The 26,511-nt window shown below is 35.2% G+C and overlaps 12 protein-coding genes and 1 non-coding gene across 13 annotated transcripts; 8 read left to right on the top strand and 5 right to left on the bottom strand.

The window, feature by feature from the left end:
- Positions 1 to 208: 208 nt before the first annotated feature.
- NAEGRDRAFT_80047 (uncharacterized protein) lies at positions 209 to 1,832 on the bottom strand. Its single transcript, XM_002676148.1, has 2 exons — positions 985 to 1,832; positions 209 to 886 (listed from the first exon to the last, which is right to left on the bottom strand). Exons 1-2 carry the CDS (start codon positions 1,576 to 1,578, stop codon positions 317 to 319), a joined length of 1,164 nt encoding a protein of 387 aa, XP_002676194.1. The 5' UTR covers positions 1,579 to 1,832; the 3' UTR covers positions 209 to 316.
- A 313-nt stretch (positions 1,833 to 2,145) lies between these two features.
- NAEGRDRAFT_49731 (uncharacterized protein) lies at positions 2,146 to 2,782 on the top strand (the record flags this gene model as incomplete). The annotated part of the gene is made up of 2 exons (XM_002676223.1): positions 2,146 to 2,593; positions 2,646 to 2,782. The coding sequence occupies 2 exons, from the start codon at positions 2,146 to 2,148 to the stop codon at positions 2,780 to 2,782; spliced, it is 585 nt and encodes a 194-aa protein (XP_002676269.1).
- Positions 2,783 to 2,867: 85 nt separating this feature from the next.
- NAEGRDRAFT_80046 (metallophosphoesterase) lies at positions 2,868 to 4,380 on the bottom strand (the record flags this gene model as incomplete). The annotated part of the gene is made up of 1 exon (XM_002676147.1): positions 2,868 to 4,380. One exon carries the CDS (start codon positions 4,378 to 4,380, stop codon positions 2,929 to 2,931), a length of 1,452 nt encoding a protein of 483 aa, XP_002676193.1. The 3' UTR covers positions 2,868 to 2,928.
- A 1,203-nt stretch (positions 4,381 to 5,583) lies between these two features.
- NAEGRDRAFT_49729 (uncharacterized protein) lies at positions 5,584 to 6,372 on the top strand (the record flags this gene model as incomplete). The annotated part of the gene is made up of 1 exon (XM_002676222.1): positions 5,584 to 6,372. The coding sequence occupies one exon, from the start codon at positions 5,584 to 5,586 to the stop codon at positions 6,370 to 6,372; it is 789 nt and encodes a 262-aa protein (XP_002676268.1).
- Positions 6,373 to 6,740: 368 nt separating this feature from the next.
- Positions 6,741 to 7,367, bottom strand: NAEGRDRAFT_68549 (uncharacterized protein; the record flags this gene model as incomplete). Its single annotated transcript, XM_002676146.1, has 1 exon — positions 6,741 to 7,367. The coding sequence occupies one exon, from the start codon at positions 7,365 to 7,367 to the stop codon at positions 6,741 to 6,743; it is 627 nt and encodes a 208-aa protein (XP_002676192.1).
- Positions 7,368 to 7,600: 233 nt separating this feature from the next.
- NAEGRDRAFT_58280 (SH2 domain-containing protein) lies at positions 7,601 to 9,794 on the bottom strand (the record flags this gene model as incomplete). The annotated part of the gene is made up of 2 exons (XM_002676145.1): positions 7,601 to 8,869; positions 9,033 to 9,794. 2 exons carry the CDS (start codon positions 9,792 to 9,794, stop codon positions 7,652 to 7,654), a joined length of 1,980 nt encoding a protein of 659 aa, XP_002676191.1. The 3' UTR covers positions 7,601 to 7,651.
- Positions 9,795 to 10,082: 288 nt separating this feature from the next.
- Positions 10,083 to 13,850, top strand: NAEGRDRAFT_49726 (uncharacterized protein; the record flags this gene model as incomplete). The annotated part of the gene is made up of 1 exon (XM_002676221.1): positions 10,083 to 13,850. One exon carries the CDS (start codon positions 10,083 to 10,085, stop codon positions 13,848 to 13,850), a length of 3,768 nt encoding a protein of 1,255 aa, XP_002676267.1.
- Positions 13,851 to 13,888: 38 nt separating this feature from the next.
- On the bottom strand, positions 13,889 to 14,926 carry NAEGRDRAFT_68546 (uncharacterized protein; the record flags this gene model as incomplete). Its single annotated transcript, XM_002676144.1, has 1 exon — positions 13,889 to 14,926. One exon carries the CDS (start codon positions 14,924 to 14,926, stop codon positions 13,889 to 13,891), a length of 1,038 nt encoding a protein of 345 aa, XP_002676190.1.
- Positions 14,927 to 15,083: 157 nt separating this feature from the next.
- Positions 15,084 to 15,175, top strand: NAEGRDRAFT_t366. The gene has a single exon. It is a non-coding gene; the product is annotated as a tRNA-Leu (tRNA).
- A 344-nt stretch (positions 15,176 to 15,519) lies between these two features.
- NAEGRDRAFT_34320 (uncharacterized protein) lies at positions 15,520 to 16,428 on the top strand (the record flags this gene model as incomplete). The annotated part of the gene is made up of 1 exon (XM_002676220.1): positions 15,520 to 16,428. A coding segment is annotated over one exon (909 nt), but the record flags the coding sequence as incomplete, so codon positions are not given.
- Positions 16,429 to 16,692: 264 nt separating this feature from the next.
- Positions 16,693 to 17,362, top strand: NAEGRDRAFT_80044 (uncharacterized protein). The gene has a single exon (XM_002676219.1). It carries the CDS (start codon positions 16,701 to 16,703, stop codon positions 17,256 to 17,258), a length of 558 nt encoding a protein of 185 aa, XP_002676265.1. The 5' UTR covers positions 16,693 to 16,700; the 3' UTR covers positions 17,259 to 17,362.
- A 220-nt stretch (positions 17,363 to 17,582) lies between these two features.
- Positions 17,583 to 22,610, top strand: NAEGRDRAFT_68543 (uncharacterized protein; the record flags this gene model as incomplete). Its single annotated transcript, XM_002676218.1, has 1 exon — positions 17,583 to 22,610. The coding sequence occupies one exon, from the start codon at positions 17,583 to 17,585 to the stop codon at positions 22,608 to 22,610; it is 5,028 nt and encodes a 1,675-aa protein (XP_002676264.1).
- A 214-nt stretch (positions 22,611 to 22,824) lies between these two features.
- On the top strand, positions 22,825 to 26,181 carry NAEGRDRAFT_68542 (uncharacterized protein; the record flags this gene model as incomplete). The annotated part of the gene is made up of 1 exon (XM_002676217.1): positions 22,825 to 26,181. The coding sequence occupies one exon, from the start codon at positions 22,825 to 22,827 to the stop codon at positions 26,179 to 26,181; it is 3,357 nt and encodes a 1,118-aa protein (XP_002676263.1).
- Between the last annotated feature and the right edge of the window lie 330 nt (positions 26,182 to 26,511).

Here is a 26,511-nt window from a genome sequence, read left to right as displayed (position 1 = left end):
AGCTCCTTAATATTGAACTAAGAAAAATTAGACAGATCAAGTAATGGTAACAGCTGCAATAAATCCTCATAGAAGAACAGTTATTTTTTTGTAGTGTTGTTTTGAAAGAAGATAACTACCGGTTGCGGCATCAATCACCATTAATCAAAGTATCAAATCACTATATCAATTTGCATCATCCATTTAAGAATATTTTTGTAACAACTTAGGTAAAGAAATATTATTGAGGTTAATGTTTATTTACTTGATATAAATACAGTAGTACAATGAAATTGGGAACAGCAAGCTCAGTAACACGTGCAATGTTACACATTGTTTAGAACCATTCTTTCTTAAAGCTGGCTGTCACAGATGGATCATTGAAAGGACATTCATGAGGTTGGTATGTTGGATCTTTATCGTGACGGAAGTGACGTAACCAGAAAGCTCTGTCGAAACTCTTCAACAAGTTCCATTCCTCAGGATAATCCTGTTCAAACAATGGTTCCTTGTCGATTAAATCCTTGACAAATTTATCCAATTCGGCATGGGTCTTGAATCCAACTTGAGATTCCTTGATACCAAATTTTTCTCTCAAGTTTTCATTCACTGGGAAGAATATTTTACATTCACCCTTTGATCTCAAGTTATTCAAATATTCTCCTAAAACACCAGTAAAAACAACAGGAACATCCAAAGCTTTGATAATGTCATCAACAAATTGTTGGCAATTTGCATTTTGTTGGTCATATTCCTTATTTACATTCCAATCAATAATAACCTTACTAATCTTTTCAATAGTTGTCGTCAAGTCAAATGTTGCAACACCTTGATATTCCAAATCAGCTGCAATCATGGCAGCACTACTATAACACTTTCTAGGAATACATAAGGATGAGTTGTTCCACTATTTTCATTGTTGTTATTATTATTATTATTAATATGTTCATGACAAGAATCGAATACAAAAAATATTATTAGAAACTATTAGAATAAATACTATACCTCTAAATACCAAGGACCAATAACAAGGGCAGAGTGGAACATACCAAATTGTTGTTGGTAATCCAATTTAGTCAAAATTGGACTCAACATTTTTCTCAAAGCCTTTTGTGTATCAGATTTACAAATTTCAGCAATGATCAATTTGATCTTAATTTTCTTTCCGATTTGCATAAATGGTTGAGCAGCATCCTTTCTAATATCTTCCAAATCAAAATCAATATCGTCCAAATTAAAAGCTTCGCCATTTTCAGTTGGTTTAGTTTCGGCTGATTCACTCGTACTTGAAAATACACTTGCACCAGTTGACGATGAATTAGCATTGACTGCAGCAGCATTAACCTTTTCCAACTTTTCATAATGTTCAACAGTGGTAGCAAATTCCGGATTCAGATACCACTCCTTCAAATCAGTTTCATTACACAATGAACGTGCCCACTCTCTCAATTCCTCCTCTGGCATATTCTGTGCTTGACGATTACCCTTCTTGAGTTTCTTAATGACCATATCATCATCAGATAGATGATTATTCTTTCTGGATGGTGGTTTACTTGGTGGATTGTGCGGATGTTCTGGACGACTATTTACTAAACCCATTTTCTTGGTTTTTTACAAGTTAGTTGTTGTTGATGAGTTGATGAGTTGAATTGTTCACGGGAAGGTAATTTTTAAACCTTGCTGTTGATAATGTGTTGTTGTTGTTTGTTTGTTTGTTTGGTTTGTTGTTGTATTAGTACGGACCAAAATGGATTTGCTCTGAGAACTCACTCTCTTGGAAATAAAAAGGCGCGGGTTTTTTTTGTGTTTGAGGCGAGTAGCAGCAGGCTCGAAGGAAAAATGGCTCTCTTTGCTGCTAATTTTTTTTTAAATTTCAAATGTCAATCATTTTTTCTGTTGATGAAAAATTGGAAGGGCATGTGGATGTTGCACTGAAGTCAACTGAAATTTCAGGGATTGGATTGTTTTTTTTAATATGAAGTTTACAAGTTCGTGTGGTATTGCTAATGAGTTGAATTGTTCCATTCATGAGAATAGTTAAGCGTTGAGGTTAATGGTAATGAGGCATTTCTTTCCCGCCAAAATTGTACTGCTTTTTGATAGAAAAATCAATTAAAAAAAATGTCATTCTCTAAGGGAACAAAATCATCAACGACCTCCTCCAAGATGCAATCGAAATATGATACGGAAAAGTTGATCAAGGATATGGTGGGTGATGCCAAGCTGAGTCATTTTCAAAAGAAGGAAATTATGGAGTCTTACAAGTATAAATCATCACTTCCGAGCACTGGGATTGCCGTCTCGAAACAAAAATCTATTGATGATGCCATGTTGTCTTACAAGTTGAGACAGAAGGAGGAGAATATATTCCCTGATACGAATAGAGGGAAATTTACAACAAAGAAGAAAATGTTTGAGGAGTCTCTCTTTCAGAAGGAAGTGTTTAGACCTTCCCCAACTGTAGATAGAGATAGAGAGAAGAATATCTTGGCCACCTATAACGAATTTGGAGGACGAAAGAATGTGCCTCAAGCAGTACTCAAAGGAAGAATTGATAAGCAAATCGTTCCTTCCAACAAGCCTGTGGTTAAACAAAAATCCAGGTTTGAAGAGAGTAAGTGTTATTTCAAGTATAATATTCAATACATTCATTCCATCAAAAATAGTTCAAGAGGAAATTGATGAGAGAGTTCAATTTATTGAACATATGGAAAAGTTGGGACCTATGGATAGAAGACAAAAGGAAATTATTCTCAGTCAAATTGATGACTACATTAGAGAGTTGGATTCATTGCAAAAGTAAATTATAGTACTTTAAATTAGAAAGATTTACTTGAGAGACAAGATGTTTAAGATCATGAACCTATCACAAAAAAAATCAATACAAAATAAAGTTATTGACAATTTACTTGTTCATCAAAAAGAGATGAAACTAGTTCAGTAAATATATTAATAGGCATCTTTGGTTATTGTTACAGTGTCTACAATTTCATTAGTTTTAGCAGCATGCAAATTGAAGGTAATCTTGTGTACTCTGGTTGTTGGATTATAGGAGGTTCTCAAAATTCCATATGCTTCATCTTCATTGAAAATTTTTGCACTCCAAGGTGAATATTTGTGCATGAAAATAGTAATTCCTTCCAAGCAACCACCAGCTCCATTAATAATGTGAATAGGATATCTTAAATTGTGATAATTAGTCTTGGTTTCTACTTGTAACTTGTACGTAGGAAAAGTTCTCTGATACGAGTGAACATGCCCAAATGTGGCAATATCAACATGATACTTGTACAATATTTCTTCAAATGCATCTTGGACAATTATGGCTTGACCTTCTGGAATACCTTCAGCATTACTAAATCCATGCTTTGAAGTATAAATTGGTCTATGTCCTAAAACTATAACCCAAGGTGTTACCTTTCTATCAATTTTGCTCAAAGTTTCGTCTAACCACTTCATTTGATCTCCCTTAAAATCGTACTCAGGATAGAAATTGTGAGGGAAATTGGTTTCGGTGTCAATACTCACAAAGGTAATTGGACCATGTTGGAAAGAGTGCCACATGTTATGTCCAAAGCGAGAATCATTTCTGAGTGGCATGAAGAATCTATGATTGTAAGCAACAAATCCTTCTTCGTAGGAATGATAAGGTGGAATTTTTGGTCCCTTTTCATGATTTCCAGGCAAGGTCATGTAAGATACAAATGGCATAATGTTTGACATCATGTCTAAATAACGAGCCCAGATTACTTGATATAAAATTCCAGGCCAATCATCAGCGTATGAAATATCACCTAAATGATAAATAAACATATTCTTTGCCGACTTGTCATTGTAAAAAGAATGAATAAAATTCTCAACTTGAGCAATGGCATACTTTGAATTGGTTGTTCCCTGATCTCCATACATGACAACTGTAGTTTCAAAACTATCAATTGATCTTGGATCAGTTCTGGTATGGAAATTATAAACACCAGAAGTTACATTACTTCCCAAAAACCCAACTTGATAATAATACTTGGTTTGATATTCCAAATCCTTCATTAAAATATTAAAATCGTATCCAGTATGTTTCACATCACCATATTGAGTAATCACAGCTCCAATCCACGAAACTTTAGCTCCAATCTTTAATGTATCCTCCTTTCCATATTTTACAAAAGGTTTACCCAAAATCTTTTCATCATAATCATTGGTATGAAATGAAACCACCATCTCAGTCGGCACTGATGTAAATGCCAAGTGCATAAATAATGGAGTATAATCCATAGTTGTTGTTGTTATTCTTGGTAGTTTTGATCCTTCTACAGCTGCTGAAAAAGTCCATGTCGAACATATCAACGCTGTGCTAACCAACAACATGAGCAGCAACGAGTATAATCTGACGGTATGATGTTGCATTTTTTTTGTTGTGTTTGTTGAAACAAGGCGCTGATTTTGAGAAGCACAAAGTTTCTGTTGCGGAGTTTTGTTTGAAGATTCATTTCAATTTTCAGGTCAACTATCAGGCCTGGAAGAGGATTAGGACAATAATTTTGTTCTGAGATAGAAATTACAATGTAGGGTTTCAAAAGTTTACAATGAATGTGCATACCTTGTGGTATGGAGGTAATGGATAAATTGGCGTGATACTATTCGACAAGGAAAGAAAAAAAAATTGTTTACAGTTTATTTACAGTTATAACTCTTACCTTCACCTTTCAAAATTATGTTAAATATATTGAGAGTTGGGCACCAGGTGAAAATGTTTCTAGATTTGAAAACTAATTTTTGAAGAGTATTCCCCGAATTCAAATTATGACCAATGAATTGAGCGAGTTGTTACAAATGAACCTTTTGTTCGCCTTGAAAACAATGTTGTACATAATACAGAAAAATCTCTGTTATTGAGCTGCGCGTGATATTCACTCAAACAAGGTAAAAAGAGATTATCGAAAAAATTCTTTACTTTCTTGTGCTCGTTCCATTTACGACCTTCCTCAAACCCCTCAACAGAAACTGTAAAAATCAATACAGCTTTTGTGAGCCACACTACAGAGATGATTCTGAGCAATTTATTCTTTTGATTCTTTGGAACAAGCTAACTAACTTTAAGGAGATGGATACATTATTAATTCATCATCAATATCTTCACCAACAAGAATAATTCAACAATTGCAGAGGTTGGATTTTGAGCTGATGAGCCATCATTCACATGTTTGTTTCTCACAGACCCAAACTTGGACGAATAACAAACTCTACCGAATATTTTAAAAAAATAACGAGAGCGAAAACAATTCCTTGCATTTACCTTATTCATCTTCCTTAGCTTCTTTTATAAAATCACTGTATTCGACTCCTTATTCGTTGCAGTAAAAAATCTCTTTTTTCAAGCTATTTAACCTCAAAAAGAGATCAATGCAATTCGCCTTGCGTTCAACAAGAGCACATGCTTCCCTTTGGGGCAGGCAAACTCCCACTAAGAAAAAAATAACAACACAAGAACCTCCTCGACAACGTTTACTTCATATACTCGTAACGTAAACGTTCAAAAATAACAAACCTCTCAACCTCGTGTAAATATTTAATAGACATATAACATTGTTTCTCTCTCGACTAAGGAAAATGGGAAACTCAGCTGTAAATTCAAATACAACCTCGACGACAGTAACCGTCCTAAGTGATTCATCGTCGTCATCATCAAGCCTCAAAAAGACAAGTCAGAAGAGTTTGAAGAAGGATGATGAAACTAGTAAGAGTGGAAACAAACTGGTCGATATACTGACTCGTAAACCAAGTGCCAAGCCTGCCTTCTTTATTAAGGTTAATTCACTCTCTTCAACCATTTCCTCTGCTACAACACATACTGCTACTAATAGCACCTCGAGAACACTTTCCACCTCATCCACATGTTATAGACCAACTTCATCTCTCCTTAGTACTTCCACCACTGCTAGAACCATCTCTTCAACACACTCCACCACATCCTCCCTTGATAATTTACCTTCAAAACCAAAGAGAGGTCTCTCCATGCCAAGACTAGGATCTCTCAGAAACAAGTCAGATAATAAGGTTTATCCACAATCAACTTCATCTCTCTTTTCTACAACAACAACATTGTCTACTGTTGGTTCACAAGCGTTGACTATTAAGACTATCGAAGAAGATCGTACGTTTTCTTTTAATGATGAAACTGATCACACATTAACTCGTTTAGAAGAAGATTCTGAGAATTGTAATTCTGATCCAGATTGTGTAAGCTCCACCTCATCAGAATATTTTCTTGCTTGTGAAATTCCAATTCTATGCATTACTAATCCAGAGAATCAAGATGTTACTAGTAACTTTTATCAACCAACCCAACCAAAACATTCCAATGGAATGGAGCTAAATGATGTTGATGACGAAGTGTAAAAAAGCAACATTGATAAGAAATTGTCAACAATTTTGATAAGGCAGACAAATGTTCGAGCAAACATAAACCTCTGAGGTATAATAGTGATGTTTTTGAGAGTATGCATCACAATGATTACTAAGCAATTCACTTTGTGAACGTTCAACTTGACATCCCAGAACGAACAGAGCGATGATGACCAATAATGTATTGATCAAGTTCAAATAAAGTTAGGTTGTTACAGTTAGGCCTATACTATATATGTTCCAGCGGTACTTGTTTTGAGGATGCTATAACATATTAAAGAAAAAGCTTTAACATTTCAATCACAAACATTTAAGGTTAATTTATTTAACAAAATTGTTCATTAATCACTACGATAATATCTTTAAATGGTTTCGCTTTCATCTCCACTAACATTATTGTCAGACTCTGAAATGGAACCAACAGATTTCAATGGTTTGGCAAAACCTTGTTTTTGAGTGCTCCAAGGGAAGGCATTGTATTGTTCAGTCCATGGGTATTGCTTCTTGAAGAATTCATTCCAATCTTGTGGAGCATAAGGCGAGGCATATTGTTGTCCATATTGATGTTGATTTCCAGCATATTGAGGGAATTGAGGGAATTTAGGGAAATCCTTTGGTTGTTGAGCATGGAGTGGTTTGGCATTTAACCAATCTGGCATGTACTTTTTAAATTCTTCTGAATTAAATGGTTGAGCATAGTAACTTGGAGCATTGTGAAGATAATTCCATGGAGCTTGAGGAGCTTTAGGAGCTTCTGGAATGGTATACTTTGGAGGTTCAGGAATTTTATATTCTGGTGCCTTAAATTGTGGAATGTAAATTGGCATGTACGGATAGTATGGAAGCGCATTTGGTGCTTGATGTTTGTTGTCTGCTGGCTTGTTGTACTGATCGAGTGGATGACTTGGAATGTAACGATCCCCTTGACAGATTCCAAAATTGACAAGGCACAAAACTACTGCAATGCAAAGCGCAAAATAAACTTTCATTTCTTTTTTCTTATTGTTTTCAAGTGGATGGTGACTCTCTGGTTTTAAAGCAAATTTAAATTTAAATGAATTACTTTTTGTAATGAATAACCATTTATGGTATGTTGAGTTGTTTGGTGATTTCTTGAAATAAACCAAATACTCAAATAGCATATTTAGCTTGTTTATGATGTATTACCAATGAATCCAGATTGATTTCATTTCTAAAATTGTAGAAAAGTTATAAAATGGTGGATAATAATTTAAAGATTTAATGATTCAATTAAATCAAACTAATCTTGAAATTATTGCTTCTTTTCCTCAAGAGCAATATTATTTTCATCTATTGATGGTGTACTACTACTACTGGTGGTAGAATTGGCACTACTACTAACTGTTGCAGATGATGATGATGCTGCTGGTTGTGGTGTAGTGATATTCTTATCAGATGGAAGAGTGGTAGAAGGAGTGGTTGTCGGTGAAGCTACAGCAATGGTAGTTGGAGTATTTGGTACTGGAGAAGAATTTCCACTACTACTAGCTGTTGAGAGAACTCTATTGTGACCAGATGGTTTTGGAGTGCTGAGTGTGGCTGAAGTTGGTGTCTTTTTGGTAGAGTTTGGAGGAACTTTTTCATTTTGCTTGGCAATGGACTTGTCAACAATTCTTCCTCTGAATTTTACAAAGTTTGAGTTTTCTTCATCATCGTCAAGAGCACTGAGAGCAGCTGTTGATTTCATAAAATTGAAAAAGTCCAACTCGTCCTCTTGTTGTTTAACTTCTAATTTTTGAGTTTCATCAGTGAATGGATATTTAAATGTCAAACGATATTGTTTGATTAATTGATCAACAGTTTCACATTTGAATTCAGTATCATTTTCACAAAGAATAAAGAGGAATTTTTGGTCTTCCTTTTTCCTTCTCAATATAAAGTGAGAAGTTTGCTTGAAAATGGTAGATTCACCACCTGAGAGACCTAAATTGTCATCACTCTCTTGTTCTACAACACTTATAGAAAAAGCACCAGCTTCAATTTCAGAAAATCTAATGAGGAAAGTACCAGGCTCCTGGGAATCAAGTAAGTGTTGAGCTTCCATGGATGAAATACTTCCCCAAAAATGTTTCTGGGCTAAAAAACTGTCCATAGGTGTAAAGAAGGAAATTGTGAAAGGACCGAACCATTGTAAAACAGTTTTGAAATCTACAATGGAAACAACACTGTCACAGGTTGGATCTATGAGCTCTGATATCTCCTCAACCCATGTTTTTTTTACACGTTTAGACCAACCCTGAAAGTTAGCATCCAACAAGTCAATAAATGCTTCCTTATCAATAGAAAATACATTAGCTCCACAATTAGTTTTCCAAAATTCTGCAGCAAATTCATCAGAAATTATAGTTGCTACATTAACTTCTGTATCTCCTTTTGCATTAGCCTTTTCCACAATTTCTTTATATCCACGTAATTCTTCCAAGTGGTATGTTAGCAATATTTCAATTTCATCCTTAATTTGAAAATATTTCTAAAATATTAAATAATTATTCCAATCAATATAATTTAATATTTGTATGTTATCCATTCAATAACAATTCCAAAATTTTGTATTAAATTTGTATAATATAATATATATATTATTATTGAATAATTATTAAAATTATTAATCATCAATTAAAATCAAAATTTACCTTCTTATTAGCAATTGTCGACCAATCAAACGAAGTAATTCCCGAAGTTGGTAACAAATTAACCATTGAAGCAGTCTGAGAATGCGACGATTGATTACTAGCCTTTAAACTTCTCCTCTCATAACTCTCCGAAGCAGCAACCAATCCCTCAATAGCATTCCTCGTATTGTTAATGTGATTTTTTAGAGAGAATAACAATTTTTCAAAGGCTTCCTTTGAAGAGGAGGCAGATGAAGAAGTGGCGCCAAAAATACTCCCACCACCACCTGATCCAAACAATACATTGTTCTCAGTTTTCCCGCTCAATGCAAACTCTACCAGTGGCAAATATTTACGATAGTTATTTAAAATGTCTTCGTGAGTCTTGCAGATTTCATCCAACATGACGCTGATATGAAAGAAGCCTTCCTGAGGAGCGAGTTGAAGAGCATTTGGTCTGATTAAATCGGCCAATTGTTTTACATTGGATCGGAATGGATCAACTTGATGGGAGGCATTGTTTGCATAGCCATAAATTAATGTTTGGGAGGTGGTGAGGAGGGAGAGGAAATTTCCATTATTTTGATTATTTGAATTATTGTTAGGATCGTGATTGTTGGATGTAGTACTATTGTTGAGAAGGTTGTTGTTTGTGGAGGAGGCTGTGATGGATGAGCTGCCAGCTGTGGAAGCATAGTTAGTTGTGTTACGACGAATTGGCATTGTAGCTAATTCTGTACCTGCTGGTACTGATGAAGTTGGTGCTGATTGTTCATTGCCCATTTTTTTGATGTTTGACTTATGACAGTTGTATTCTGTTGAAGATAATGTACAAGACCAAGAATGCAAGTTTTGAAAATTTCAAATCAGATAGGCCAATTTCAAGATATCAAAATTCTATTAATAATATCAATAATATCAGAGTCATGTTATGAAACAATTTACTGCAGTTATCAATGTCACTACGCTTTCTAGATCCATCCTTGGTTTTCCTTTCCATAATTTTTCAAGTTCACTAAAAAAAACAATATCAAAATAATTATCACGCATTCCCAAGTAGAAAATATCATCATGCTACTTGTTAGAAGTAATACGGAAGATGATGCTTGTTGTATTTTGGAGGGGAAATTATCATGTATGCGGAAGGAGAATTACATATCATCAGTTTTAAAATTATGTTGGAATTATTCGGCGAGGAGGAACTTATGTGTTGTTCTAATTTTCATAGTGTCTGTTTGCTTTTTGCTAATTTCATCGGATGTATTTTCGAATAGTAATTATTGGAATCTATTAATTTCGAATAATAATAATAATGTGTTGCCATCACCGAGAAGGTTTCTCAAACACAATTCTAATTGGATAATTTTGGTACAGGGCCAAGAAATACCCACCATCAACAACAACATAATTTATCGAGACAAGACCCACCACTCCCGTTCGATATCAGACGAGAGTGATGACGATGAAGGCGATGACGACGATGATGGTGATAATTACAAATGCTATGGACAGTCTTCATCAAGTTCTTCTGTATGTTCTGGTCATGGAAAGTGCATTTCCAAGAACAATTGTTCATGTAGTGTTGGTTATTATGGAAATAAGTGCAATAACTTGTATGTTTGTGATTCATTGACACAGGAATCACCTCTTGTTTGTTCTGGACGTGGAAATTGTACGGCCAATGGTTCATGTACTTGTCAGAGTGAATATTATGATTCTAATTGTTCATCCTATTCGTGTTTCTCTGTGGATTATCAGAGCTCATTGGTTTGTTCTGGGAGAGGTAATTGCACACTTCCAGATGTTTGTTCATGTTCTGCAGGACATTTTGGATCGAATTGTGGGTTGACTAGTTGTTTTTCGATATTGTCCAATAGCTCAGATGTCTGTCAAGGAAAGGGCCAATGCCAGATTTTAGATGTTTGTAGTTGCAATTCTAATAGCGATGGTTTTGATTGTGGAGCACTGTTAATAGCTGGTGAGAACGTAATCCTCTCATTGACAGATAGCTCCATGTTGGATACTCAGTCCAACAACACTCATGTTATTTTAAGCTTTGCAGACTCTAATTTTACAACCTATTACAATAAGAAGGAATCCTTGATTATAACATTTACAATTAGGAATGGCAATTATTTCTACTCTGAAAACACAACCTCTCTAACCTGGAAATTGCCACTTCTAACTGTTGGAGAATATTCAATTGAAGCCACAATTATTGATAGAAACTATGATATCATTGTTGGTAATAGTTCTCAATCAAGGTCAATATCAGTTTTCTCTCTAAAACAAGTAACGGATAATCCAAGTAGGATTAAAGAGCTAGATATTGGATCTATTAATCAAATTGCTAACAATCTACAAAATGTAACCAACAAGACAGAACTGATTGAGGTTATAGCTAGTACCCTCACAAACAAGACCTCAAACATTACCACTGAACAGAGTATCTTTTTAACCCAAACTCTATTGGTTATTACCGACTCTGTCTATACTAACTATCTCACAGAAGCTGGCAAGGAAGCTATTTCCAAAACAGTGAATGATTTCTCAGACACTTTGAAAAAATTACATTCGGCTACCATCATCATCAACAATATTTCCACTAATTTATTACTAATTGCCTCTAACCTTGTGGAATTGTCACTCGAATTGAAAACAATGCAAAAGGCCATTGATAGCTCACTCTCTGCTATTGCAATCTCCAATAAGAATGAGGGAAAAAAAGAACCAGTCAAAGTTGAAACGAAAAACTTTGTAGTACTCGTTGTTTTAGATGAGAATAGAGGAAGTAGCCCTATTGATGCCTCTCACAGTGTGGCTATTCCCTCTACTATTGGTGCTGCGTTGGGACCTTCTGCTACTAGTTTTGGCATTGTTCGATTTGAATCCTCTCCTGAACAGTTTTTCACTGATCAATCTATTTCTTTTCCTGGTGCCAAAATTTTACAATTCAAGACCCTAGTAAGTGGTACCTATGTTCCACTCAACAATCTATCTGAGAATATCACCCTAACTTTTACCATTGATGAGGGGACTATCAATGAAACCTTAATCAATTCCACACTTAACAGTAACTCTTCGAACCCAGAGATTGTCAAGACCTATGTCTGTAGATATTGGAATGAAACTGAAATGAAATGGCTTCAAAACGGTTGTAGTACCTCATACAGTAATGGAACGGTGACATGCTATTGTGATCACACAACAAGGTTCTCAGCATTTATCGATTTCTCAGAAGCTCCCTATAAGAGGAATGATAGGAGTATTCATGATTCTCTCTCCACTGCTAATATTGCCATTTCTTCCATATTTCTTGTAGTTATTGGCATAATATTTGCGTTGTTAATTATATTAAGGAAGAAACAACCTGTCAAGTCCAGATACATTACCCCACATTTGGCTCTTGCCTCTCTGTTTATTGAAAATTTAGCTGTTGGAATATTTTCCAAATCAATCCTGCTCCATTACTCATATTTCCCTTCATTGAGATTGGATTTAATGGTTTCTATTTGCACTGTCATTTCTACATCGATGAGAGCTGCTGCTATTTGGTGTTACATGATAATGTCACTCAGATATCTAGTTCACAGGTATTTTTATGAGTGGATGATGAAAGCAATAGAAACAAACAAGAAGGATTCCATGGTCAAGTATCTGAATATTTTGAAAAAGCAGACTGTCCTTGTCGTTACTAGCATAATTACTGGAGTACTTTTTCTCATCTACTTTTCCATTTTTGTTATTTTAAGAGGAGATAGCTCACTTACCACTGCTCAATTCTCAACTGCTTCAACGGTATCTATTTTCATCTTGTTGATAATAATGACTATGGTGATTATTGCTATTTATGTTACTGATCTAGTTCTCGAAAAGTCAAACAAACAAATGTCAGATGAAGTTGTTGATATTGCTGAGGAAATGAATTCATTAGTAATCGATTCTTCAACTGCTAATTCCCAACAAGCACTCGTCAAGAATAATTTTTCTCAGGAGCTTGCAAAAGGAGGTAGATTACTAGGATCCATTTTCAAAACATTCATTTCAAATGATGTACTAATGTTCAGAACGGAGGTTATCTTTTATTTGGCAGCAATGCTTTTCTTTATAGTTTCTTACTTGGTTGGTTTTTCAACTTTGAGTTTGAGATTCTCTGGCGACTCTACCAATAACGACATAGTTGACATGATGGATAGTGTTATATTCTTGTTTGAAACTTTAATGACTATTTGTTTGATTATTGCATTTGGTGGATTTGTTGTTGTTTGGGCTCTCAAGACTGAATTTACTAAGGGAGGATGGTTCACTAAAAAGCAAGCCAATGCCTTCCAAGAGTTTGATGAAAAATTTGAGGTTTTGACTCTCAAACAAAACAAGTACTTGTTGAAATTATTCCGTCAATACACCAAAACTGAGATGAGTTTGGAGAATTATATTATTTGGATTCGTTTGGAAAAATTCAAGCAAGATTTTTCAGATGTCATTTCTCCTTCAAATGCGAATATTGGGGAATGGGACAGGGTTGTTACAGAGATGGATGAACTTTTCAAAACTCACATTGATTCCTCTTCTGAAATGTCTGTCAATATCAATTCAATCACGAGAAGAAAGTACTTGATTCTCCACAATACTCTTCTCAATACTAACATTAATACTCTCAATGGAAGCGAAGTTGCCGAGTTAAAGACTGCCACCAATGAGGTTATTATGGATCTAATGACGGATATTGTTTACAATTTGATGGATACCTATTCTAGATTTGTTTTGACAGAGGAATTTAGAATTATCAAGCAAGTTCAAGCCACCAGAGAAATGACAACTGTTCAATTATTCAAATAAACTACATTTAGTGATGGAAATGTTTGTGAAATTAATATTTACTCTTTCAATATTTGTTCACCCATAAAATCCATCACATTATCGAAACATTCATGAGCCTCATTTAAGGTCATACTCTTAGACCTATTCAACAAACATTGTGTATAGTCAATGACTGACAAGTGTTCCCAAGCTTCATCATCATCCAAACCATTGACAACGAACGAAGGAATCTTTCGCTCGAGACAATCTCTAATTTGTCTCTGGCAAAATTTTGGTGTGACTGCATGTGAATAAATTAAAGCTTCACCCAAACAGCTTGTACTGTTTGGATTGACCTGAGCTTCTGACTTGTTGATACAACTATCTAAAACTTGAAATTCTTTAGAAGCTTGCTTATTAGACAAGTCTTTCAACAATGAAAAGTTATGTTCTGGTGTATTCTTAATCGAAAATAATTCAGCAATAGGCCTTTGTTCTCTCAAATTATTGGTAATGTGTGGAAATAATTCTCGTAAAGATCCTCTCTGTGTCAGGAATGATTTGTGCTTGGCCAATGCATCAAACATTGGTATCGTTGCATTATTACTTTGAAAACAATATAATAATCTATCATAATCCAAAGGTAAAATTGGTAAACTCAACAATTGTTCCTCTTCATTAAATTTTTCCTCATTATTCCTCTTCTTCATTTGACTCCAATCCACCAATTCATCACCAAAACATTCTCTCAACTTATTTTCATTCTCCACTTCCTCAATCCTTCCCGAAAATGTCTGACACATTACACATGCATTCTCTAACATTAAATCCTTCAATTGTTCATATTTTTGATTACTTTTTCTCTTCTCCTCCGATGATAAATTATTTACAGATTTGTTATGATATGTTTTATGTGCGTCGGAACCATCATCATGAAACTCTTCATCACCATCAACACCACTTCGTAAATCAACAAGTTTGTTCAACTCTTTATAGAGGCGAATCTTTTCAGAACATGTTGCATGAGCCTGATAATCACGAAAGTAGAACCATTGTGAGGGAGAGGTGAGAATGTCTTCGAGACGAGGTGTTGATTGACTTGATCCTTGACCCATTTTTTTAAAATTAATAAAATTTATAACATTAATTAAATAATTAATAAAATAAATAAGAAAGGGAATAATTAATAATTAGAAAAATTAAGAAAGGAATAATTAAAAATAAATTTAGTGATTTGTGAACGATAAAAGTGCCTTAATCCACATCAATAAGGGTGAGATGGTCGAGTGGTCTAAGACGACACGTTAAGGTATGATTTAATGCCGTGTTCCGCAAGGGCGTGGGTTCAAATCCCACTCTCATCAAATTTTACTATTGACCACTACCGATATCATATTTTGCCAATAATAGTCCTCAATATTAATGCTAGCGCAATAGCAAGTCAACCAATCAGAAAAAAATGTCCCTACTTGAAACTCTCACCTCCTCCATTCAATCATTGTGGACTCAACATCCTATCGCGCTCAGTTCATCACTTGCCCTGTTGGCCTCCTACTCTGCTCTTAAATATTTTGTAGTGAATGGTGTTTCAACAAATGGTGAACAAGTTGACATGAGAGGAAAGCTTGTTATGATTACGTGAGTTTATACAGTAATATATTGATTATTTAATAACAGTTATTATAATGTATGATCATTTGATGATCACAGTGGAGCAACTTCTGGTATCGGAGTTTACACTGCACAAGTATTGTACAGACAGGGAGCTTGTGTCTACTTGGCATGTAGAAATGCAGAAAAAACCAAACAAGTAATCAGACAAATTCAAGACACTGTTGGAGAGAAGAGATTAGAAGGAGGTTCATTGAATTTCATCCGATTGGATCTCAATGATTTGGAAAGTGTTAGAGAATGTGCTAAGGAATTTCTTCAAATGGGAAAGGTTTTGGATTTGTTGATTAATAATGCTGGATGTGTTGCACTTGGATTGAGATTTTCCAAGCAAGGATATGAGGAAATGTTTCAATCAAATGCCTTGGGACATCACTTACTGATTGAGCTATTGTGGAACAATTTGAATAGCAATCCAAATGGTGCAAGAATTGTAATTGTTGCCTCATTGGCTCATTCATTTGTTAGTGATGCTGACTTTTTCGATAAGGAACAAAATACCTACACAATGGGAGATCGAGTAATCAAACCAACCAAAAGATTTTCCACAATGAACCTTCTAGATACCAACAAGCAATATGGCATGTCCAAATTGTTCAACATTTATCAAACCTATCACTTTAATGAGAGAATTAAGAATACTCCTAATTGTAAGGTAACCATTAATTGTTGTCATCCTGGAGCCATTTCCAGTCAGCTTACAAGGGAGGCCCCACTCTATATTAATTTGCTTTTGGGAATTCCTGAATTATTATTCTTCAAGAATGTTAAACAAGGATCTCAAAACACTATTCATTTGGCATGCTCCCCAGATGTTAAATCCATCTCTGGTAGCTATTTTGATGATTGCCGTCCAGTGAATCCAAGTGCAGTTGCCAATAATAAGATCCTTCAAAAATCATTTATTGATTTTTGTGAGCCAATCTGTAGTCAATATTCATTGTAATATTACTGTGAATGATGAGTTCCATTCCAGTTCTGTTGACTGTTGCAAAACTAATAAACACCAAATGCAAAACTAAACCTTTAGAAGAATTCCAATAAATAATAATTAAATGTTTTACAAATTCTTTAATTGTTACATGCCTCAAAAGTGCGATTATGTTAATAATAGCAGGATTTTTCAAAGAATATCTCTACAAGAAGTTCGTTGCGATTATGATAATCATAACATCTGACAGCCAATTATTTTCACAATCAAAAAATTAAAAACACAATATGGCCGTCTCTTCCTCTGCAGCATCCATCATTTGCACACTGATAGGCTCAATCGGTCTTTTACTCCCATCATTGGGTTATCTAATTGCTCAAATTGTTCTCCAAGTGAAAGATGGCTATCACCCAGAAGGTGGAGAACTTGCCTTCACCATTCTCACCTATGTTGCACTCTCTGTTTTCATCTTGACTGGAGTAGTTGGTGTTGCTTCTGTGATTGACTGTTTCGGAAATGAACCAGGAAAACTCTCCAAATATTTACTTGGTTGTGCTTTCCATTGGATGATTTGGATTTTAATTTCGATGGGAGCAACCATTGCACTGATTGTTATTTATTCATTGGCTCTGAGTGAGAATATCAAGAAGCCTAACAGTAACACTGAGGAGTCAACAAATCAAAAGATTATTATCGGATCTTGGATTGGAGCTAGTGGAGCTATTTTATTGTTCTGTTTATTGCCTCTTTGTTGTTGTGGATTGAATAGAATTATTGTAACTGCTCGTTCAAGAGGTTCTTCATCACCATCACAATATTCACAATTAAATAATGATGATTTGTAATTCTTCCATTTGGTTCGGAATGTATAATTGTGAGAGTGGTAGTATTTAATATATTATATAGTATAAGGCAAATAAAAACAAAAGTAACTATTATTTATAATATATCATGATTGCATGCCATTAAAAAGATTCTCACAATGAAGTGCGTATGATAAAACCTCTTCGCCCACCCTTAATTGTTTACCATTTTACAAACATGTTAAATAATTCCGGTTCTTATGAAGAGTTCCTCTCTCTCGTTTCCCACCAATGAACGTTAAGGCGTCATCATAACAACCAGAAAAAAGTAAAAAATACCCTCAAGATTAATACATATTCATCATCATGAAGGGAAGAATAACTGGTTCTTTTAGGTTATTATTTAACTTCGTGACCTTGCTAAATATCCTTCTTGGCTTTATTATATTCAATAATATTAAGGTTGTTGAATCGACAGAGATTTCATGTTATGGTATTGCAGCCTCCAATTCAAGTGTTTGCTCAGGAAGGGGATCGTGTATTTCTCAAGATGTTTGTTCTTGTATGGGAACAAATTCATCTCAAGCTGTCGATTATCTTCAAAACTTTGATTCTGGTTGGGGAGTGAGATTCTATGATCCAAGCCCAAACACATTGTTCAATAGTTATGAAATGAATAGGATTCAAGGAAATTATCCAAACATATCGATTTCAACTAAGAATAAGGCACAAGATATGTGGTGGTGTAACAGAATGGAAGGTGAATTAATCCTTAATGATGTACCAAGAAATGTAGATGGAAGCATTTTCAATGAATGGTCCTATGAAGCTGTTATTGACATGAAAGCTAGAGGAGGCCTAACTCATATTGGTGTGGTTGTATGGAGAAATAATAGCCTCAATCCAAATAATGCCAACTATTTCATTGGAAGTGGTCCAACCGATACATCAAAGTTGACAATAGCTGTCAATAATGAAAAGTATTGTGATGTTCTCCCTGAAGATTTGATTAATCACTATTCAGATGGTCCCTTCACATTTTCATCTTCTCAAACTCATGCACCTCTTCTTGTTAGAAAGAATCCATTAGGTTACAAGTTTTATTACAAGACTGCCACTGGAACTGATTGGATTCACTATGGAACAGTTCCAACAACAACAGTTTATGACAAGGTTGGTATTTTCATCAAGCAATGGAGTATTATTATTGCAGTTGGTGGCCCTCTTTCCTTTGATGTATCAGGAATGGGTTTGAAAGTTTCCAAGTTTACAGGAGCTTCTTGTAATGTGACCTCATGTTTTGGGGTAGCAAGTACTAGTAGCCAAGTGTGTAATGGAAATGGGGCATGTACTGATTTTAATACTTGTGTCTGTAATGATGGATTCTCGGGTAGCACATGTTTGACTTCCTCAAACAACTCTGCAACCACCAATAATAGTACCTTAAATGGAAATGGTACATTGACCAACAATACTGATATTTCTAATAACAACACTGTACATCACAACGTTTCAGATAACAGCAATACCACTAATCCAGTCAATCCTGTAGTTTCAGACAATAGTACCACTTGGAATAATACAAGCATTGACAATTCTACCAATACCTCATCAGGAAATTCTACATCTAATAGCACAAATTCTTCCAATAGCACAACCAATGGGAACAATACAATCCAAGATAACTCAACAGTAATTCAAAATAATACTAATGTATACAATAGCTCTAATAACTCTAATACGACTGTCAACAACAGCACAGTAATAACAAACAGCTCAACTTATGAAAATTCAACAATTCCACAAAATAGCACTAACTCAAACAATAATTCATCCCCATCAGCTCCAAAATATGTGTGTAATGGGATTAGCTCTGATAATTCTAGTGTTTGCAACTCTAAAGGAAATTGCACAGATTCTGGATGTGTTTGTGTATTTGGTTATTATGGCTCTAATTGTGCAGTTCCTCTGTGTTTTGATATTCCATCAAGTGATAAGAATGTTTGCAGTGGTCAAGGTGAATGTATTTCTCCAAATCAATGTAAATGTAAAACTGGATTCGAAGGTGAAACATGCAATTCATTCAAATGCTATGGAATCAGCAAGAGTTCATCTAGCGTTTGTGGAGGCCATGGTTCTTGCACTGCTGTAGATACTTGCTCTTGCCTTTCCAACTGGAATGGAAATTCACAATGTACTGAATGTAATCCAAGCTTTTCAGGGGTTAATTGCACAGAAGCAGCATGCAGTGCTGAAAAAACATGTAATGGAAGAGGAACTTGTGGCAGCAATAAGAATTGTATTTGCTCTGATAATTTTTCGGGCGAGTTTTGCACAAACTGTACAGCAGGATATTTTGGATCTAATTGCGATAATGTTTGTACTCCTGCCCGTAATTGCTCATCTCATGGAAATTGTAATTCTATGGGAGAATGTGTTTGCTCTGGTCATTTCTCTGGAAAAACTTGTTCATCTTGTCAAACTGGTTGGTATGGAGAAAATTGTGACTATTCTGTGAGTGTTTCTTCTTTCTCCTTCAATAAGAACGGAGATGTAATTACTGGTACAGTTTACTCTCCAATAAGTACAAAGTTTGAATGCTCTTATTTCATTGCAGCAGAGAGTCTTCCATTGATTGGTGGTAGTGATGCTTCTTGTCTTTATACCAGTTCTGAAAATTCATTCCAAATAATTTTAGGCTCAAGTACAACAATTGTTCCTGGAAGTACCTTAATGTTCTATTCTGATTTGCTAAAGAAAACTAATTTTGTTAGTGTGATTGTTTCCACTGGTTCACTTGTTTCTAATCCGCCAGATGCTGTATTGAAGTCTGATAAGTCCATTGTTTCAACATGTGATAAGGTATCTTTTGACGCTTCCTCATCTTCATCTTCTGATAGAAGAGCTTTGACCTATTCTTGGTCATCATCTTCTGCCACTTTGAACAATATGATCAATTCTCTTAAAACATCTGTTGTTACAATACAAGCAAATGCACTCAATGTTGGAAGTTACTCAGTTGTAGTTAAGGTTACAAATCAATTTGGTTATTCTTCCAATCAAACTCTGTCCTTCTCTGTTGTTACTACAGTTGTTCCATTCATAAATATTCCAGAAGAAGTTCAAGTGTTAATTGGAGGCTCTTCCATTATTGTCCCATCTATCACTTTCCCATCATGTTACAGCGGAAATTCTAGCTTGCTGAAAGTTAGCTACTCAGTTGAGTTGAACTCTGTAGACACCTCTCTCAAACTTTCCACAAGTAATAGAATGCTCATTTTTGGCTCTGGCTATACTTCAATTAAGAAGGAAGGAAATTATTATTTTAAGGCAACCGTTACTGCCGATCAAGCTCTTGAAACTAGTGTAATTTTCCTTGTAAAGGCAATTAGTCAACCATTAGAATTATCTTTCAATGTAACCGACTTCTCTCAAGGTTACGACGAACTTGTTTCGTTTTCTGCTGTTAAGAATGATCCAAGTGCAACCTCTGATTCTGATTCACTCACAATTGCATGTTTTAAGATTTCCACCAATACTGGTTGTGGTTCTGTGAGTTCTCCATTCAGTCAACTCCTTCAGCCAGGAAAATATTCTTTCACTGCAACCTACTCTAAAGGTTCAAGAAGCATTCAAAAGGTGTTATTGGTTACAATTTTATCAGATTCAAAGGATAAGATTATCAAGGCTTCTATTTCTGCCAAGCCTCAAGGTATTTCTCAAAGTATTGACTTATCGGCAGTTGACAGCAGTCAGGATGTAATTTTCAACTCTAACCTTTTGGATTCCTTATCCAACCCATCATACAAATGGACATCTTCTAACCTTGATTTAACAAATTTGGAGACAAGTCTCAGTTATATTATCATTCCAAAGAGTAGTCTTGTTCCAGGTTTAACAATTTCTCTTGATTTGTTGATTACTGATGGAAATAAGAATGGTTCTGCATCAATCTCTTTCACTGTCAATTTCCCACCAACTAGAGGTGTATTTGAGGTTTTCCCACAAAGTGGCTACTCTTTGGACGAATTTGATTTAAAGTGTGGTAACGGATGGAATGATCCTCAAGCCCCTCTTTCTTATCAATACTTCTTCAATGATGGCACCTATTGGAAACCTCTATCGGAAAAAGTTGTTGATTTGAAATCAATTCGTGTGAGACTGGCCTCTGGATCTTCTTCAAATTCTTACAAGGTGCCAGTTAAGGTTGTTGTTTCAGATGCCAAAGGTGCCTCAACAGAATCTATCCTGCAGGTTAAAGTGGAAAACTTGTCAGTCGAGCAAACATTCAAAGTTTTGAGCTCTATCAGCTCACAAGTTGCCACCATCTCCTCCACTGATGCATCAAATGCATTATTGGTAATTGGATCTGTAACAAGCTCTTCTCTGGATGCAACTCAAAAGGAGAAGATTTCACAAGCAGCCAATAATTTAGTTTCGGCTGTAATCTCCACCAAATCCTCTCAAAGTAGTCTCGTTCCGGAAACAAGCGACTCTGCAATCTCAACAGCTTCTGTTATTTCAAATGCTATTCCAGCTGTCACTGGAGGTTTTATTACAGATAAGACAACCTCTCTTATCATTTCCACACTTGCATCTACGACTGAGACTGTAGCCTCTGTTAAAAGTGTTAACTTTGACTTAAACACTATTTCTAGTGTTATTGCTGCCACTAATGCTCTTTCTGGATATGTATCAACTCGTAGAAGATCTCTGAATTTGTTCACTGATGATGATTTAAAGAATTTAGGCGTTACTTACACTAATATTGTAGCAGCCTCAACAAAGAATAATGCTCCAGATATGCCTGCCTCTGTTGTGATTGGTAATGGAGTTGTTGGATATAGTAGAAAGCTCTCCTCCCCAAGTATGAATAATTTCTATGACATTCTCTACAATTCAAATACCATCACACTCTCCTCTACATTCTCCAAGTTGATTCCAAACGTTGCATCCGCCAGTTTAAGATTTATGATCTATGACAAGAGAAATGCTGTCTCTAAATTCTCTCTCGGCTCTGACTTTGATATGTTCACCAAGGTAATTGAGTTTAACATTGTTCCAGAAAATAGCTATTCTCCATTCAAGCTTTCAAATACCAACCTTGTAAAATTGAGAATGCAAACTTTGAAGAATGAAACTTCCCTTCCTCAAAATACAGAGCTCATCTGTAAAAAGTATGACGATAGCAAGGATGTGTTCAGTACAGATTCTGGATGTACTGTTGGAACCTTTGTTAAAGATTCTGTTGTTGCAGATATTAGCAGTACTGGTGCCTACACACTCACAACTTTGGTCAAGCAGAAAACAATCATCTCTCAAGCTAGCTTGTCTTACTATTGTAATATTATAGCATTATTGTTTGTACTTATAGTTACTCTTTTCCTTCACTAATAAACATATTCCTTTTTTCCATTGTCAAACATTAACTTCTCAATAATGTCTCCATCAAACATTATGCCTTTTAGTTGGTAGTTTTACCACGGTATATTGTTGCTCTTCCTTAATAATATTTTCATCTACAAACAAGATTAATTATCGTTACGGTTCAAACTCGCGCCAATCAGTCTCTTCCTCATCAAGTTCATCATTTAACAATTAAAAAAAAATGATTAGGCTTCTACTAAAATCCATCCTCTTTGTGTGGATAACTTGTTTTTTAGTGGGATTCTTAATAGCTGAAAGCACGACAACACGACCAAACTTTGAAACACCCTCAGATTATTTCCTCTTCAGAATCAAGAATGGTAGAACATTACCATCTATTTCGAAGAGAAATCCTCAAAGTATTCCCTATCTTAATAAGGCCCAGCAACGTTTTACCTCTAAGAATCCTTGGAATGCTCGTTACACTGAAGAAACCCCAAGCTCTGAGCAATTCATGTATGATGCTGTTTTAGCCTTTGATACCTACAATCTTGACTATCACCCATATGTGATGGATATTGGTTGTACTAGGAATATTTTGTATATTAGACCAGATGCCTCTGTTCCAAATCATGTTGAAATGATGAAGAATCATCTTGCTGTTGGAAATTTGCTTGTTTCAAGCAAGAAGAGTTTTGCCTGTTATGATCACTCTCTCAATGATCAAGCAGAGACTGATGAAAAAGTTCTCTACAGATTAGTCACCAAATCAGAGTTGATTTACAACAAGGAGAATGGCATTACTTATTTCCAATTAGAAACTGGTAAATTATCCCTCCTCCAAGTCTTTTCAAAACTCAAATTATTAAAGAGTAGACCACTAGGTTATGTTGCCAAGAATGGAAGATTCTCTGGCTCTGCTAGCAATGATAAGGCATTTGAAATTGGTTGGAATGTGAAAAGAGATAGCAAGGGAAAGATTCTCTACACAAATAATATTCCTACCTATGATCAATCGTCAGTTACAATGTCCTATTCATTCCTTACCTTTGAATGTACCAATTGTTTCTTTAGTTTCTATGCTGGTTATTATATATACATTGAAACTGACATGCCATGGGAAATTCTAGACACTGCTAGAGGTACTGGTTTTTATGCCTTGAGAGTTACACTTCCAACTTTGAAGGTTACGGCCACAGGCAAATATGAAAGAGAATTTGAGTTGATGAAGAAGAAGGACTTTTACACTGCTGCCTTTGCTGTTGGACCTTTGCCTGTTGAGATGGCAATTGGAATGGGAGTCGGTTTGAAAATCTACTTGGAGGCCAGTGCATCTGTCAGCTTTACAAGCGATTATACAAGATCTGGCTCTGCAGGTTTTGAATATATTGAGGGAAACCATAAAAAGACTACAACTAGTGGATCAGTTAGTGGTGGTCTCAGAGTGAGTGAATATCTTTCTCTTCAAACTCAAGCTAAGGCAACTCTTGAACCAACTCTATATATTACATTCTATGAATTATTCCCAATTATTTTTAAGATTAATCCATACATTAATGTCAAAACTCAAACTAATCCAAAATCAGGTTGTAAACTTGGTATGAATGTCTATTGGGGTATTGATGGTGAAGTTGGTATTGATGAAATTGAATTGTATGATTATACCATATGGGACGGTTATACTTACGACTTTCCAATTGTTTCTGAAACTGCCATTAGCTCACTGTGTGGTATCTGCTTGAAAAAGTCAAGAAGATCCATTGAAAACACTATGGCTATTGATTATATCTATGATGTGAGTGAAATGCAGAATATTGTTGAAACTATCACTGATAATTCAACAATTGTTGCCAGACAAATCTCAATTGCCGCCGATAACTTTGATTACTATGATGGCATTACTTTGAATTTGGGCTTTACCGTTGCATGTCAAATTTCTTATGGTTCTGTTTCTTATGAAATTTCTCAAGAAAGTGTTCAAATTCCATTCCAAAATCTTGTCGCTGAAAATACTAACATTGTTAAGGTCATTATCAGTAAGGAAGAAACAGAGCAAGTTTCAGTCAATTTCAATTATTATAGAAGTTCTATTCAATTCGGAAAATCTGTAAAGATTAGATCAGGTCTCATTTTGATTGATATTCCTTCTATTGTTCCAGACTATTTGTCATTTAGCTTATCAGTTGGTCAACTCACTCTTAATGATGGAACTCTTGTTGGAAATCTTTTGGAAGTTAAAGCCAATTCATTCCCATTATTCCTCACTTATACTGGAAGCGATTCTACACTTACTGTCTTCCCAGTCTATAAGGGTAACAGTGGTAAGACTGTTAGACATGTCTTTGATGGTGTTCAATCCAGAACTGCTATCATGTATGTTCCAAATACTGGAATTTCTCAATCCCTCCATTCATTTGTCGTAACACCAATCTTACCTAAGAATGCTGATGTTACCATTAAAATGTTGACTGGCTCATCATTTAGTACTGCATCAATGATTGCCATGACCAGTGCTGTCACCTTGTCAAAGACTGGAAACTCATTGAATTCCATTCCAAAGGTTATTTACCTTGAAGTGTCGGGATCATTTGCAGAATTAGAACTCCTTATTGAACCATTAGAAATCTATCAATTAGATTTAACTGCTGACACGTCATTCAAATACTCAACTCTTTCACCATTTGGTTTGGCCATAGACAGAGGAAACTCTTTCGGTAGTCTAGGTATGGTTATTGGTATGGAAAATTCTACTCAAGGTTATATTGGCTATAAGTTGCAGTCTGAAGAAAACAAATTGGAAAGTCTCTACACTTCCAAGTCGAGTAGAACCAATGTTTTTGGCTTCTCAAAGCAATCCAATACTGGTCTCATGGAAGGAACCGTCTATATGCGTGTAGAATCTAGGGCTGTCATGAGAAACTTACAAGACACAGTCTCTGGAACTATTCACTTTAGTGAACTAAAGAATGAAAACATTACTGTTTCAATCAAGTTTACCAATAATGAAGGAAAATATACTGATGAATTGGAATTCTCTGATTTGACAAAGGAACACAATATTTACCTCTGTGTCCTTGTCAATGATGCTCAATATACTTTCAATCAACACTATATTGGAAATGCAAACTCATTTGTCAAGTTCATTAACAGTATCAAGACACAAGAAGAACACTCCAACTGGAATAATATCATTCTTCCAATGCTTTCATATAGTGTTTCTCTTAATAAGCACAAGGTTGTCCTCGAAAATCCACAAACTATGAAGATTAAGCTTCCTATTTATCCAAACTTTGAAACTGAGAAGGAAAGAGTCATGTTCACCAAATTGTCAACTCACATCTTCATTCCCGAACCATTGCAAGCCCAAGCAACCGGAGCTTTGAATGCTGATAATACTGGTGTTACGTTAACTCCAGGAGATATTGGAGCAATTATTGCATCAGTGGTTGGTTTTGCAATTATTGTAGTGTTGGTGATTGCATTGATTGTTGTTATTGTTTTGTGGAAGTGTACTTCTAACAAGGCTGCATCCAATGCTTCAACTGTTTCAGTGACCAGAGATGTTGAAATGCAAAAACCTCAAGCAACAACCAACTAGGTTTTTTAATGATGATTGTTTTCTGTTGAAATGTAAATAAATCTTTTCCGAACATTTAAAATTACATTTATGACAAGGACAACATTAAACATAAATCATTTAAAAGTGAGAAAGATAATAATACCAGGCTCTTCGTTTTTGTATGATTGTTTTGATTAATACTAACGATTTCACATGGTTACGCGTTGTGCTTTTAGTTTTCCAAATTAACAGTGAGACACATGAGAGATTGATTATATTGTAGGTCATTTGCCGAAATTGATTTTTGACAACTATTTTGAATATTTTGCCAAAAAAGAAACTAAAGGATACGGTATTGGAATTTCCCAT

This window comes from Naegleria gruberi, assembly GCF_000004985.1.
Source record: "Naegleria gruberi genomic scaffold NAEGRscaffold_29, whole genome shotgun sequence".
NCBI lineage: Eukaryota > Heterolobosea > Eutetramitea > Acrasida > Naegleriidae > Naegleria > Naegleria gruberi.
The sequence above is the reverse complement of the archived record's forward strand: the minus strand, read 5'-3'. Positions and strand labels throughout refer to the sequence as shown.